The sequence below is a fragment of the Gossypium arboreum genome, chromosome 9, assembly GCF_025698485.1.
Source record: "Gossypium arboreum isolate Shixiya-1 chromosome 9, ASM2569848v2, whole genome shotgun sequence".
NCBI classification, from domain to species: domain Eukaryota; kingdom Viridiplantae; phylum Streptophyta; class Magnoliopsida; order Malvales; family Malvaceae; genus Gossypium; species Gossypium arboreum.
Genome location: NC_069078.1, coordinates 11,209,630 through 11,226,591, shown reverse-complemented (window position 1 = coordinate 11,226,591; position 16,962 = coordinate 11,209,630). Strand labels below are relative to the sequence as shown.

Genomic DNA, 16,962 nt, shown 5'->3' with positions numbered 1-16,962 from the left:
ATTTTGTATGGAGTTTAAGCATAAGGTTAGCTTTTCAAAGACTCGGGTGTTTTTTCCTCCAACATTTGAAACGATCTAGCTATATCGTAGAGCTCTCGTTTAGGTTATCAAAGGGCTACTAATCTAGAAAAGAACAGTATGCCTTTATTCCATCAAAAGGTTTCAAAAGATACACATTCTCCTTTATTTTGGACAGGGTTAAGAAAAAGCTGAATGGTTGGAATGCAAGGCTTCTTTCATTAGCAAAAATAATCACTTTAGCCAAGTCAATTCTTTTATCCATTTCGAACTTCCTTATGCAAACCGCTAAAATTCTAAAAAGCATCTATGATGAAATTGAGAAGTTGATCCGTGGTTTTATATGGGAAGCTAAGGATGGTTGTCGAAAATTTTTAATTTTTATTTAAAAATATTTTTAAAATATATATAATACATTAAATGCACTAAAATATCGTTAAAATAAAAGTTTTGAACACATTAAAACATATTAAAAAGCACTACCATAAATATAATAAATGTTTTATTATATTAAAACACAAATAAATATAATAAATATTTTATTGTATTAAATATAATTTATAAAACTTTATATTTTGGGTTGAGTAATTTAGTTGGTTAAAATTTTTTTTAGGTTTTGGGTAATGGGTTTAATTGTTATTGGGCTAGTAATTTAATATATATATAATTATTATTTAACATATATAATTAATATAATTTTTTATAGCATAATATATTTGGGCTAGGTCAGGCTCGGACAAAAAATCTTGCCCAAGGCTCGGCCCATATAAAAAACGGGGCTTAAATTTTACCCAAATCCTTTTTCGAGCCTCGTATTTTTATTCAAACCCTCTCTTTTTTTGGACGAGCCTTTGGACCTAGGCAAATGACCCGACCCATGAGCAGGTTTAATTTAGACCTGCATCAACTACATTCTCTTAATTTACCACCCAATTAAAATTTTAAAAAACTTTTAAAATTTTGAAAATTCTCGGTCTCAAAGAATTTTTAAAATTTTAATTAAAACTCAATTTAAAAAAAAAGTTGTTCAAACCTTTAAAATTTATAAAAATTTTATTTAGGCCTATTTACCTCTAATAAAAATGAGCTTGATTACTCTAATTATTTTATGTTTGGATTCAAATTAAAATTTTCAATACTAATTAAAAAAAATTCAATTAAGCTTTTAAACTACTTGAGTCAAACGTGAAAATACTCAAAATTTACATGCTCGATAGTAAAATTTCTTGACCCAAACAACAGATTCATTCATCTATGCTATGCAATTGCATTTCTTGGGTTAAAATAGCCCTTTTTTTTTGTAAAGTTGGAAGATCAAATAAGTTATTGTACTAAAAAAAAAAAAGAAATCACTAAATGTAACATCCCTAATCCGTCTTCATCTCCAAATTAAGGTTACGAAGTATTACGACACCAATCAAAGCAATTAACATCTTTAAACCATTCAATAATTAATAAAATTAATTATATTCAAATATAAATTTCAATAATAGCATAAATACATTTGAGGGCCTTAAATCAAGCTTACAAGACCCTAAAAATAGTTTAGAGACAATCAGTGACTAATTTGAATCAAAACAAAAAAAAAATATGGAAAAAATTTAAAAATTTTGAAAACAGAGATCACACGATTATGTGGCCAAGCCATGTGATAGAGCCCAAACCGTGTGGCTCAGGGATACGGCCATATGACTACCCCACACACCCATGTAAGTAAATATAACTGTATGAAAAATTCTGCCCCTAAAATTAATAAGGCAAAAGGCCTAGAAGAATGAATTGTTGATTTAGAGGCCATTATTAAAAGGTAAAAAAATTGTGTAACAATATATCACATATTTAGATTCTGTTTGTTTTGCGGATTTGCAAAAAAAATTTTACATTTTTTATATTTGTTTCATGGAAAATAGTTTGATCGACAACAAATAACTTACAATATTTATCTATTTCTCTACAATATTCATTTTTTTTTTAATTTTCATTTTAAGTTATGTCACATAAGATCGATATCTCATTTAACGGTTAAATTAATGATTTTAGTAACGAAAGGACCTTCTTGATATAATATCGATAGTTTGATCATATAATTAAAATGTTTAAAAGTTTAAGGACCAATATAAAATGAAGGTTATAGCTTAGGAATATTTGGTGCAATTAACTCTAAAAATAGTACGACATCAAGAATGAAAGATTTATTAAATGATTGTAATTATTTTATTTGGATAAATAATTATTTTAGAAAAATAAATTATTAAAATTTTACAAATTAAAAATAATTATATTAAAAATAAATAATATAAAAATATTCAATATGTATATAGTTAGATTTGATACACAATAAGTTTTGAATGTAACGGTAAAACACATTACATTCCTAAGAGATGATATAGGTACGAACCTTGGAAACAACATTGTTGATATGGATGGTCACAAATCCCAAATATGGTCCATAAAACGAACTTTTTGAACTCAATATTTTGATCCCGTTCAGCAATGCTTTTGAGATGAGTTTTTCCCTCAAAAAGTACTTCTCACTTAAAAGTATTGCCAAACGGATATCAATTGAGTAAAAATTTCAATTAAAAAAAAGTGTTTTTTGACATATAGAAAAGTTGAAAATTTTAACTTTTTCCTTAGCCAAAAGTGTTTTTACTGTTATTTACATTTTTAATCTCAGTTTATTTTCTCCAAAAAATACTTTAGAATACCCATTTTTCTTTCAAAGTTCTTTTTTCTGGTTCTCTTCTCTTTTGTTTCTCTTTTAATTCCTTTACCGGTGAGTTTCTTTTCTTCTTCTTCTATTCAAGTTGTTCATTTTTTCTTCTCTTTTAGTTTAATTGTTTTCTGATTGTTTGATTTTATAAAAATTTTAAAGAAATTGATTGTTTGATTTTACATAAATTTTATAGAAATTTTAATACCAAAATTTTAGAAAAATTATTTAAATACATATTTGTTACTTTATAACATCATGTCTAAAATGAATATTTTTTTCTTAAAAGTACTTTTTGACAGCAATACTAAATACTTAAATTTTAAACAAAACTTCTCAAAATACTAAACTAGGCCTTGTTTGTTTGTGCTTATTATGTTAGGTAGCATCTAAACTAAAAAGGAGTAAGAGATGGCCTTTGTCTTTGAAATGTTTGAAAATCCTCATTAATCAACTCAAAAAATTTAAAATTATTTAATTAAATCCTTAAAATTTTTAGAAATTCTCTTTAAGGCTTCAAATTTTTTAAAAAATTTTAATTAGGCCCCAAAACATAAATAGCATGTTCAAATTAAAATTAAAATTTTCAAAACTAAAAAAAAAATAAAGAAAAAAACTCAATTAAGCTTTTGAAGTGAACGTCAAAATACTGAAATTGTTGAGGTAAAGAGCAAATTCATTCCTCAATTCTATTCAATTGCATTTCTTGGTGCTGTTTTTAAAGATTAAAGTTCAAAGAGAAGTTTACAACATGTGCTACCAAAAGGAACTAACGGTTTCTATAGCTTTCATTGCATGGCCAAAATGCTTTAAAGAGCACCACCGGTGCACATTCATTCAACCGAGAAACCAAAAATAACCACAAGTATCAAAAGAAATCGATCTCTAAATAGTTACCTGAAGGCTTCACATCTAAACCCGGCATCTTATTGTTCGTAGGTACTTTCCCAATGTCCGTCCGGGTGGCTGAAAAGTCCATCATAGCTGGCTTCGGCACTTCGGGCGGATTCGCACAACGAATGAGAGCCCAGTTCACGCTCTGAAAGAACGGATGCTGTTTAACTTCTGTAGCACCTCGTCTGTAAGCAAGCCGGTGCTGTGGTTCCTTTACTAGTAGACCTCGGATCAAGTCCCTAGCAGCGAAGCTCACATTAGGATACTCTGGAAATCTCAATGGCTGGCCAACAACATTGAAGAGTGTTGCTCGGTTCCCAGCCCCTTTAAATGGTGTTTTACCAAACAAAAGTTCATACAAAAATATCCCAAATGTCCACCAATCTACAGCACTTCCATGGCCTTCACCTTTAATAATCTCGGGTGCCAAGTACTCGTGAGTGCCGACAAACGACATTGATCGAGCATTGGTAGGTTCAGCGATGAGCTCAGGGAGAGGACTCACTTGATGATTTGTTTCATTCTTTACTTTGCTCTTCTTGTCTTTCTTCTGCTTGCTTGAAAAAAACCGGGGTCCAAAACATGCAGGTTGGATACAATCAGGCTGCATTACACAAGTTGGTTCAATGCACGCAGGCTGGGCACAGTATGCCGAATTTTTTGATTCCAGGGTTGAGTTCGAAGATTTTACAAGCGTCGGAGAGACGGCACATCTAAGGGAGAGGTCAAAATCGGAGAGCATTATGTGACCGTCTTCTCTCACCAAAACATTTTCGGGCTTAAGGTCTCTGTAAATGATCCCAAGCATGTGAAGATACTCCAAAGCAAGGAGCACTTCTGCCACATAAAATCTGCAGAGAAACATAAAAAGAACAATACAGATTACAATAGTTAGTAGTAAACTACTTGACTTCAATCCTTTTCACTGTAACCTATCAAAACCGGTCCTCGTTATCATCCGATATGCCGAAGATCACAAGCTATTTAGAACTGCCAAACTGTAAGAACCAGAGAAGAGGGAAAAAGGAACATGAATACTTGAATTAACAAGACAACGATCGGTGCTCCACAAATCAATCCGGTAAAGACATTGTTGACAATATTCAGGAGGGCTATAAAGGTTCTATGATCATATCTAAAAACTTGAATAACTTCTAAAAGGGGTGTTTACATACAGGATTCTATGGTACTCAACTGGAGATGACATATGAATTATGAGCAAATAGATACAAGTATGGACATGACTACAAGGATCATCCAAATACATGGATACATACCGGTATTGATACTCACACCCGAGTCCTATTCCAAGTCCGAGTAACATAAGTTGACATGAAAAGGTATCAGTTGGTTTCCATTAGAAATGTTAAATACACGCAGCTAGTTAACTTGGAATCCAACAATGGAGACTTGAGTAATAAAGAGTAATGAATAAGGAGAAGAACAGCAATGGCTAACCTGGCAGCTTGTTCTGAGAAGTACTTTCCAGGTTGTCTTTGCCTGAGAGCATGCAAGTCTCCACCAGGGCAAAACTCCATAACCAAGCAAGAAAGCTTCTCAGTCTCAAAGTGTGTATACAAGGTTGGCAAAAATGGATGATCCAAAGATTGAAGAATCTCTCTCTCAGTTTGGGCTCTAAGGAGCTTCTTTCTACTTGCCAAAAGAGCTTTATCCATAACTTTCATGGCAAAATAAGTCCTAGTGCCAGTCAATTCAGAGAGATAAACACTGCCTATATCCCCACATCCCAATCTCTTCAACACCCTAAAGTGCCTAAAGTCCAAATCCCCTTTCCTAGATCTCACAGCTTGAATTGCTTCCCATCTAATATCATTTGCTTTATGGGGTTTGTAAATGGCACTGCTTAAACAACTAGAACTGCTTTCATCACTGAAATCACTCCCAGTGCTCCCTCTATAAATGCTTGTTTTCCTACTCACTTCACCACTGCAGCTCCCACTTTCACTAACTTCAGTGTTGGTGAAACTTGGTTTGCCATTATTTGAAGGACTTTGACAAAAGCTTGATTCTGATTGAGACACAGTATCATCAATGGGATGCTTTGATGAAGATTTGCTTTCCATTGTCAAGTTCTTCATCTGGTTAGCAATAAGAAGCTCGTTGTTTTTCCCTTTGCTTGAATCAAAATAACGTTTCGCCATTGAAGGCAATTCTTCATGCTTCTGCATGTTATCAATGGCTGCTTTGCTCGGATGCTTTTGATACCCTATTGAACCATTTGGATGTCGAATAATCCTAACACCATTGTTAAGATCAGCTACATGGGATGATGTTGAAGAACCTGGATTTTGATTCTTTGATGTAGAATTCCCAGCTGATTCCATTGAAACAATTCAACAAACACCAACCAATGCCAAACCAAGCTCCAAATTTTATCAAACTAAAAGAACTCTCCCCCTTGATGATAACTCTATGATAAAGCCATTGGTTATAGGAGCATCAAGCTGTTGAAACCAAGAAAATACATACAAAAACTTGATCAACAAAGCAAAAAACAAAGGAACCCAAAGCTTTAAAAGAGGCCAAAACCAAGTTACCTGATCATAGATGAACAGCAAAAACAATGGAAGGCAAGGTGAAATTTTCCATGAAATGAAAAACCCAGAAAAAAGAAGCTGTTTTTTGGAAGAGAAAAGTGAAACAGCTTTGGGTTTTGCCTTGTTAATGTGTTTAAGCTAATTTCCAGATCCGATCCAAAGAAAAAAGAAAAGGAAAGCAAAAAATAATGATAATAATAGCTTTGTTTTAGTTTTTCATCATGAATGGGAAATTGAAAAAGTATGTATATTACAATTTACAACTGTTGTTTATGTATTTTCATTGTTTAATGAAACAAGAAAAAGAAAACCAAAGCTAACAATAACAAGCAAAGATTAAAGGTGTCTTTATCTTTGGATTGTTCATTGTTGCCACTCAATATCTCTATTCTCAAGCATTAAATTATTTGAATAAATAAAGCTTCTTGCTTTAGTTCTATGTCCATTGCTTTACTTGGCTTCCTCGTTTTCCTTGTTCTTGTTTTTATAAAATTAATGTTGCAAGTGGGAACATATAAAGATTAAATTTTGGGACACCCAACTTTTGGATACACTCCACCACCTTTTGCTATTGAATTTTGAAGTTGAATGGGGTCAGATTTTTTTTATAAAACTCAAGCTGTTTTCGAATTGAAATTTATTTAAGAAATTTTAAAAATTATATAAATAAACATTTCACTTTCAATCTCTTAAAAATTTCATTAATAATATATCAAATAATTACTTTTTTATTTACTAAATTTATCTATTTAAATAAAAATATAAAAAAAATTCGAAATTTGTAAAGCATTTCAAGAGAGGATAAAATAGCTTAATTTTCTTTTTCAAATTTTACAAATAAAATTTTTCATAATTTTATTTCATTTAATACATACTGCAATATCATAATATAAAAATCTTAAACTTTAAAAATAATTTTTATTTAATTCTAATATATATTCTCAATTTTATTCTATTAAAATATTTAATTTTTACAAATATAATGATATTTGTCTTGAATTTTTTATTTTTATATAATTATTCTTGTTTTACAATTTTTAAAATTTTTAAATTTTAATAATTTATTTTTTCTTAAATAATTATTTATTCAAATAAAACAATTACAACGCATTTAAATTAATAATTTAAAATCTCTAAATTTTAAAATTTGCGCAAACAATGTAAATAACTTTAACCATCGAAGTACTATTTCCAATGCAAATAAAAGCCTTTAAGTTGAATGAAAAACAAAATTATAATTATGAATTTTAAAATACATTAAAAATATACAACTATAAAATTTTAAAAAAAATCCTAAACACACATATAAAAAAGGGTAAATGCTTAAATTAATCCAATCTTTTAGGAGTTATTCACGAAAGATAAATATTTTAAAATGCTTAACGAATGTCAAACCTTTTTAAATGGTTAAACATTTTCGAAAGTAATCAAATAAATGTCAAACCTTTTTAAAAGTGCTCAAATAAAGACTTACCAAATGTCATATGTCATGTTTCAAATTATTTATTTTTCTTTTTAACCAATATCTACTTTAGTTGTTATGAGTTTTATTTTAAACACAACATCATTCACCTATTTTTTACTACAAACTGAGATAAAGTGCGTGAAAAGCCATTATTTGAGCATTTTAAAAAGTTTGGCCCTTGCTTGAGCAACTCCCAAAAAATTAAACACTAATTTGAAAATTTAGCAAAAAAAAAAAAAAGTAGGTGGATCTATATTAAATTTGTCCAAAAATTATTTTATGTTTATAAACTGAATTTTGTCAGAGATTTTTTATTTTAATTCATATAGTCTGACTCAAATTATTTTTAATTAATTTCGAAGATATAAGATTATTTAAAATATTTTAAAAAAATCAGAGGACAACCATAACCTTTAGAATAATTCAATTTCAATCAATTTAGTCAACAAAAGATTCTCTTTCAGAAAAGAAAAAAAATTCCAATGCATTGTACAATTTAAAGTAATATAAAATACTTATGTAACATCCTGAATTTGGGGCCTAGAAGAGTTGGGTTTTGAGTGCAGGATTCAATAGAAGAAAACCCTAATAATTAGAAAGTTTTAAATATTATCGTTCTGAAAAAATTTATTTTATTAAATTACCACTAGAAAATTTTTACTGTATTTATTATTACGGATATTTTAAATTTTTATGAAATTTTAATTAGTATTATGAGATAAAATTATTATTATCGTAAAAATATTATCTGTATGTATGTTTGAAAATTTTATGAAAATTATTATTATTTATTGTATTATTGATATTTGAAATTTTTATTATTAGATATATTTATAAAATTATTACTATTATTGGAAAGGAAGAAAATATTAGTTGTAGCATACGATTTTGGGATTTTTTTGGGTTTTGTGATTTTAGTAAATCTTGAAATTTTCATGTTCTAAATATTGGAATTATGTTTAAATGTGTTAGTAGACCTTTAGAAGGCCCAAGACTAAGCTAAACACGGTAAAATATCAAGGTGGGATTTTTAAGTGAATAGGAGATTTGGTTAAGTGGGCTTTTAAGAAGAACTGCGTAAGTTATGACACAAATGAGCCTTTGGTAAAGTGGCTAAGTGACGCCACTAGGGAGCTATAAAGGTGGCGTGTAAGTGTTGGGGGAAGACTTGGGATCGATTCCCTTTGTTGGCAAATAGATGCATTTATTTTTTAAGTGCAGGAGGGGTAAGTGTTGGAGTTCAGGTGGATTCTGCTAGAGGAGAGTTGGATCAGTTTAAATGCTTGGATTAAGGAGTGATAAGGGGAGAGATTTAAGGGATTGGGATGAGGCTAGGAGTTAGCCGAATGGTGGGAATTGAAGAGGGAAAATCGGCAGGGGGATTATGAGGTTAGTATTTCGGCACTTAGGGTATTGTTGGTGCCGTTTTTCTTCTACTTTAACACCTTAAGGTTGTTTTTCCTCTATTTTTCCTCTCTAGCCGAAACTACCACCTCCACTATTCTTCTTCTTCTATTTTTTCTTCTTCAAAACTATTCATCATACCTGCTATTCATCAATACTTTTGCCGAATCCATAAAAGCCGAAATCCTGTGATCACTGCTTGTGCCGATTTCTTCAAAGCCAGGTTCTCCTATGTTCTTTTGTTTTTATTAATTTACAATTATCTTTTCTTAACCCTAGATTCCTGACCGCAATTCTACTTCAAGGTTATAGCCCCACATTATCATCTTCTTCATCACACAAAAGCCGAAAAACCATAGAATTGGGGCTTATAGCGAAACTTCGAACTCCGGAGTCGAGTTTTTACCATCGTTTGAAAGATAAATCGCACCAGATTAGTGGAGATCAAAAAGGAGTAAGGGTAAGTGTTCATCATCTCGATTTGGTTATATTTTACAAAGTTAGGAAAAGCAAGTCCCAAAATATAGAGGTCATCGAATTGGGCATGTGGCTCTAAAGGTTTTTAATCGATGTTTTCATCAATGATTAGTGTCTTCTTAAGTGTTGGATTGAAAGCGTGAATCATTGGAGCAATCGGATTCGAGCTAGCTATCGATTTTGGCAAAAGGTAAGATTTCAAAGGCTTGTAGGGACATGGTTCGATCATGGGTGAGTTAAGTTTTGGAGTTTAGTGATTATGGTTTGTAAATAAGCACTGTGCTAATCAATTGTAGGATATCGGAAGAGATCTCAATGGCGATCGTCGCAAATCGGTGTGTACGAACACCCTTCTTTAGTTCAATTCGGAAAAGTCGAAATGCCAAATTCGGCATTTCATGGTCATGTGGGTATGCGAATGCTCTCAAGTCATAGAGTAATTGTTAGATCTAGCACCGCAAGGTGGTAAGCACGTTCAGCGTGACGTTTTAGCGTATTTTGGAAAAAGGGCTCGATGGGCCAAAAGCGGGCCCAATGGGCTTACTGGACCAATATGGGTAAGAGATGGGCAAATTAGCCTCATTAGGTAGATGGTGGAATCAAATTGCATAAAACCGATAAAAATTACTGAATTAGCTTGTGCAGTAGCGTAGATCACGAAATTACCCTAAAGAGCAAAATTACCAAATTACCCTAAAGAGCAAAATTACCGATATACCCCTAGGGTTTTAAATTGGTGAACGCATGATTGATCAATGTTGTATTTTACATGATATGCTTTTATTAATATCTGCTTGCATGGGGTTGGGGTATTAATGGAGGAAGTCTTGAAAGTGGTTCATCCACGTCTTGGAGGCTTTGCTTCAACCGACTGAAATTTGAGTGCGTTCTTTTTTAACAGTGGTGTGTAGGTGGGTGGGTTGAGATATTCCCCACATGGTGTGTAGGGTTGGTACAGGCGGTGTAGCGGTTGGTGGGTTGAGTAGTCTCCCGGATGGGCTTGCATTCATTATTTCTGTTGATACTCATATTCTTGAACGGGCCTATGGGCCACACTGTTATGTAAAAGGGCTAAGGCCTTGCTCAGATTCGAAAAGGGCTTGACCATCTGTGTCTTGTTATCTGAATAGGGCTTAGGCCCAATGGGCTCGAGCTGAATTGGGCTTTGGATGGGTTTCTGATACACCGAGTTTTCCCAAACTCACCCCCTTCCTCTTCCCTCCTTGCAAGTGAGCCCTAGTTGGTGGACTTGAGTCAAGGGATTCATAGTGGCCATGAAGATGGATTGCCAATTTTAAATAAGTTTAGCATTTAATTTGGATTATTTTATTTTATTATGTTTAAAGTTGTAATAAGGCCGCTCTTTTAATTACTTATATTTTGGGGATTATTAAACTGCTAGCACTAGGGTTCGCTTTTATAAAATCTACTTGTTTTTAAAAAGATCACGATGACGCATAAAGTTTCCATAAAGTAAATGTTTTCCCAAGAAAATAAATATTTTAAGCAAATGATTTGCAACCTTAATCATTTTCTTAAGCTGGTCATAATCAAACGGTTTTCTCAAAATTATACGAGATGTTAGAGTGTGGCAATGGCGGTGTGCATGTCTAGGATTGGATCCGAAGAGAGAGCTTGGTACTTAAGCAGTCCGACGGACTCACCTCCTCTTCTTCCTGGTTTCCTACCTGGTGCGCAGCTTCCATTCACTTTAACCTACCTTTAAAAGTGTCTTTTACAACACCAACTCAGCTTTTCCAAACTAAGTAATACGGAATGTTTTGAACGCATCAATGTGGCGCATCAGATCCGGTCATAACGTCCAGGCCGGGTTTGGGGTGTTACAACTTAATTTTGGACTATGTTGTTTTTATTTAGACACAAATACTTATTTTTTATGAATTACAATAACAGGGTAAAATTCGAACAATTAACGAGATTAGCACGACTTAAACTCAAGTCACACCTAAGACGATGAACACCATTGACCAACAGGCCATCATATGAGATTCTATCATATTTATATAAATAATTTTTTATTTCTATTATATTTAAATGTAAATAAAAATAAATTATTAATTTTTATTTATATCAAAATAAGTATTTAATTTATAAGTTCAAATTCGCTATTAATCTTTATATTATGAATAAATTGTAAATTTAATTCCTATATTTTAATTGATTATTTTTGTTCCTTTATTTTTAAATTTTGAAATTCAGATCCTAACTAAATGATATTTATTTTTTAAGCAACTAAATGGTATTTGTTAAATTTATTAAATTATACTATTTTTTTAATTTTGTGCATCAAATATACCATCATCTATATAATTCAATATCGATTTGCTACTTTATATAATATTCATAAAAAAGTCTATTAATAGATTTAACGATTATCATTTGTGACATGTCAAAATAATATAGGAATTAAAAATGATGAAATTGGAGATCATGGATTAAATCTATAACTTTACATATAATATATTGACTAATGTTACATTTGGTAGTTTTTTTTTTTCACCGTGTTTTAGTGCATGAGTTAGTGATAACTAATTTCAATTGGTAACTTTTAACCACTTACGTAACTTATTTACGACAAAGAAAAGGAATTATTTTTTACTCATCTTGAATATGTCTTATTCTTTACAATAGTTTTTACATATGCTTCTAATCTCAACTTTAAATCTCTATTGATTATTGTTCATTATATGTCTATCTATTTTAATTAGACTTGTTCATGGGTCGAGCTATCCGCTCATGCTCGAAGGTCCGCCTAAAATTTGAGAAGGTGTGGGCAAAAATATTAAGCCAAAGAAATGGTCTTGGGCAAAAAAATTAGGCCCGTTTAAAATATAGACCGTTTTAAGTTTATAATAATTTATATTATGTTATTTTTATATATTATGTATTTTAGAGCACATTAAAAATAAACCTATACTAAATATATAATACTACTCTAATGTAAACATTAAAATAATGTTAAAGATGATTATATAAAAATTTTAATTAAATATAAAATGTATAAAATGAATAAAATTATTAAATATTAAAATAATATAATATAAATATTTTTAAAAAAATTAAAAATAATATGGGTGGACCTAAAATGGGCTTGGGTTAGTCTTTTGTAAATATCGGTAGATTTGGGCAAAATTTTAGACTCATATTTCAAGCTAGGCTAGGCTTGAATAAGCATAAAATATGTTAATATCATGTTTAGGTCCAACCCGGCCTGGCTCATGAGCAACTCTAATTTTAACACAAACGTATTAATTAAACTTTTTTCTCGTATTATCTACCTATCTGTTTATCTCTCTCTCTCTCTATATATATATAACCAATTCCAAATGAGCCATTAGGAGTTAATAGGGTTAAAATAGGTATTACAAAAATTAACAGGGACAATTTAAGATTAAGATTTAATAAATGCAATTTAAGCATTTTGAAAAACAAAGTTAATTAGTTTTACCTTATGATCTTAAATTTATCATTACATTTTAATTATTAATGGTTTAATTATTATTTAGTGTCTAAAATTTCATTTTGTCTAATTAATTATTTTTGTTTTTAACAATCTATATATATATATATATATATATTTCTTGCCCTTTTGGGAGTCTTTGAAATTAATAGGGTAGTTTGGTCTTTTAATTTAATGTAATTTTAGACAATTAATTTAATTTGGTTAATATATATTTTATTTTTATGTTTTAAGAGTTCTTTTATCTTGATATAATACTAAAAGGAAGTATTGATTGGGTTGTGATTACTCAAAACTAGGGATTGTCAGAATGCTCCTTTTTATTTTAAACAAATGTATTTATTTTTCTCAAAATTATAATTAATTGTCATTTTATATATATATATATATATATATATTATTTTGGCTTAGTTTGGATGAATAATACGTTTACTTTCGGTAATGTTAAAAATAGTAATAACGATGAAACTATTTACTATAATTGTGAGGTAAAAGATTCCACCGCACCCCAACCACCGTCTATCCAAAAAAGGACTTTATAATTAAAATTGTAAGCTTTCATTCCCATTTTTTACTTTTATTTGTCAAACAAATTATACTATAATTTAATTAATTGTAATTTATTGTATATTAATTATTGTTTACTATATGCACATATTTAAATAAAATTATACAATTAAAACAAAATGTATGCCTTTATTGGAAAATATTATCACTGATGAATTGCTATTAAACATTAATGCATATGTTCATATTATGATTGAAGATGTTATTACTTATATGTGTATATTATTAATCATTTTTTAATTCTAATTTATAATTCATAATATTGTTAATATTTTGAGTTAATAGGATGATATTGAATTAGACCTTTTGAAAAAAAATTTATATATTAATTATATTAGTACTTTTTAATTAATTATGTTTTAATTATTACATGTATATTGTAATTTTATTTTGAATATCAATTTATAAATATTTATTATTTTTTATATATATTTTTGAATAATCTCATTATAGGTTTCTAATAATAAATATTTATTACATATATATTTTATTATATATTTTAAATATTAATTTAAAAAAGTACAAGATAGAATCAATAACTTATGCAGCGTACAAAGACTTATAGTAAAATTTGACTAATTCCTAGCTTCAAATTTATACGGTAACATAAAATGATAATTTTCATAAAAAAAACATAAATTAATATTTTATTTAAAAAGAGTTTATTTAGATGAAAATAAAAAATATTATAATAATTTCCAAAAATAAAAATAATTATTTTTTAAAATTTAAAATTTAGAATTTATCTACGAATGAGAATAATATTTTTTAATATTAATCTTATTATAAGTTCTATTCTTTTCAATATAATACCTAAAATTACATATAATCATTCCCTAACTTTTAAATAAAATAATACAGCACATTTAAATTTATATCTTATTGCATTAGCAACAATAATGATTCTAATACTCAATCTGGTGTGGGAATAATATTTTAAACAGCATTGAATCATGCATTAATGGTAGGAAACAAGTAGATTGGTGGTGTAAGAATTAGATGCTAAAAATAACTCACCTTTTCCAATTTTAAATGTTGGAAGGTAAAATATTAATAGTACTCACATGAAATTTTCATTAATTTTTAATTTGAGGGGAACGAGGAAAGCTTCTTCACATGTTGGCACATGGACGGCTGTCATTATATTCCCGTGCACCCGTGGGTGACATAATAAAACAACCCAAATTATTTTAGGGGCACCCTCTCTTTGATTAAGTTGTAATTAATCACCGGGGGTAATTTTGTATTTTCAAGATTGACCCTAATCTCTTTTGACAAGAGGACCTTAAGACACATGGGCCCACTATGCCACGCTGGAGGGTCCCACAATGCTTTTGGGAGGGGCATATTATTTTCCTTCATTAATTATGTTCTTTAATATTTTCTTAATTAGGTGTCCATATTTTTGCATTATTAATAAAATAATTAATTGAAAAGAAGAAAGGTGGGGTTTTAGGGACAAAATCTTTCTTCTTTTTAAGGTACATCTCGAAATGGGGCCCATTTCAGAATTTTATGACGATCTGACGGTGACCGAGGAATGTATGTAAATTTGGACGGTCCCTAGAAGATCATGCCAACCGTCTCAATCACGATTCCAGATGATGACACGTGTAATTATTAGGCTGTTAGGCAGACAAGGGTCCTAATGGGTAGGACCCAAGTTGCCATCCAATGGAGAAGAAGTCAAGAACATGTTGCAACAATCATTTTCAGTGTGCAATGTATGCAATCATTTTCTCCCTCCATCCATCATTGCTATTTCCCTACGAAATAAAATTTATATATATATTTTAATAGTAAAATATTTATACTATTAATTGAGAGAATATATATTCGAATTTTAGAGATAATATTATTAAGAGAATTACAAATATTTAAAAAATTAGTGTTCTTTATGGACATAAAAGATACATAAATAAAGTTTGTGATGAAATAAGTTGAAATATATATATTTAAGTAAAGTATTGAACTGGGATAGATGTAGGAAAAATTACTCATCTCACCTTATTACCATCTCTAAGAGAACTATAAATTATCATTCGTACACTAAGTTTTTTAGTATCTTCTATTTTTATTTTACAGTTCGTGTTCGTGATTTATAATTGTCCTTTTTAATAATATTGTTTTCAAAGTTTGAATTTATATTTTTTAAGTGTAATGTTTATTTTATAGTAAAATTTATTAAATTAAATTCAAAATAAATAATAATAATAATAATAATATTATTATTATTATTATTATTATTATTATTATTGTTGTTGTTATAGGAAAAATATTATTGTTGGTATTATTATAGTTAGTTATGTCTCAAGGAAAAAAGGGGAAGTTGTTACGTTTTGTAGCAACATATTAAGAATGGTTATAATTGTAATGATTCTTTTCATCTTGATTTGTTTTTGACTGCTTTTTTTCATGTTGGTTTTTGAGTGTTGGATTTGGTATGTAAAGGTCGGTCAAATTTCAATAAAATTATTTTAATTTGATTTTTAATATTTAATTTATAATATTAATATAAAAACAATTTTATCATCCTTCTAAATAGTGAATCGACTTTTTGAATCAAAGCTTATGTATTAATATATATTTAACTAATTCTTTTTTAAATTTACGTTCTCTTACATTGGTATCAATATTCATGTCAATCGAGCTAAAACTCAACCGATTCCATGGTATTGCTTTACATATGATAATCAATTACGTGACATCCATTAATATATATATATATATATCATATCTGAAAATATACAATATATATATATATATATATATAAATTAATAAAAATAAAACTTTTGTATTTTCATAACATATACATTATAAAAACATTATATAAAATATAAAAATTCAAAATTATATATCTACATGAAGATCTGAAAAAATTAAATTCAAATTTCAAAATTTTTATAATATATAAATTATATGGAATAAAGATTAACATTAAATAAAATATAAAAAATAAAAAATTATATAGAAATAAAAAATTTATATAAAACTCAAAAAATATTTAAATTTAAAAATTAAATATTTCTCACAATATATCAATTATATAAAATATAAAATATAAAACATTATATAAAATATAAAAATTGAAAAATATAAAAAATCAAAAGTATATGAAAATTTTAAAAAATTATATATATATTTTTACTAAATTTAAAAATTCAAAAGTTTCTTATTGTAACACTCCCAACCCGCCTAGAAGTGTAGATGAATTGAATGCTACATTGATCACCAAGTGATCGTGAGAAAATCTTACAAAAACCAGTCACTCTTAATTCAATTTCTGAAAACATTAATATCAAGTATTTAAAACCAGAATAATAAACAATTAAGTCTTAAAGCCAAAATAGTACCACAGAATTAAAACTTTACATTTCAAATGAA

The 16,962-nt window shown here is 28.9% G+C and overlaps 1 protein-coding gene across 1 annotated transcript; it reads right to left on the bottom strand.

The window, feature by feature from the left end:
- Window positions 1-3,386: 3,386 nt before the first annotated feature.
- On the bottom strand, window positions 3,387-6,716 carry LOC108457390 (serine/threonine-protein kinase D6PK-like). Its single transcript, XM_017756423.2, has 3 exons — window positions 6,184-6,716; window positions 5,084-6,090; window positions 3,387-4,476 (listed from the first exon to the last, which is right to left on the bottom strand). The coding sequence occupies exons 2-3, from the start codon at window positions 5,968-5,970 to the stop codon at window positions 3,600-3,602; spliced, it is 1,764 nt and encodes a 587-aa protein (XP_017611912.1). The 5' UTR covers window positions 5,971-6,090; window positions 6,184-6,716; the 3' UTR covers window positions 3,387-3,599.
- Between the last annotated feature and the right edge of the window lie 10,246 nt (window positions 6,717-16,962).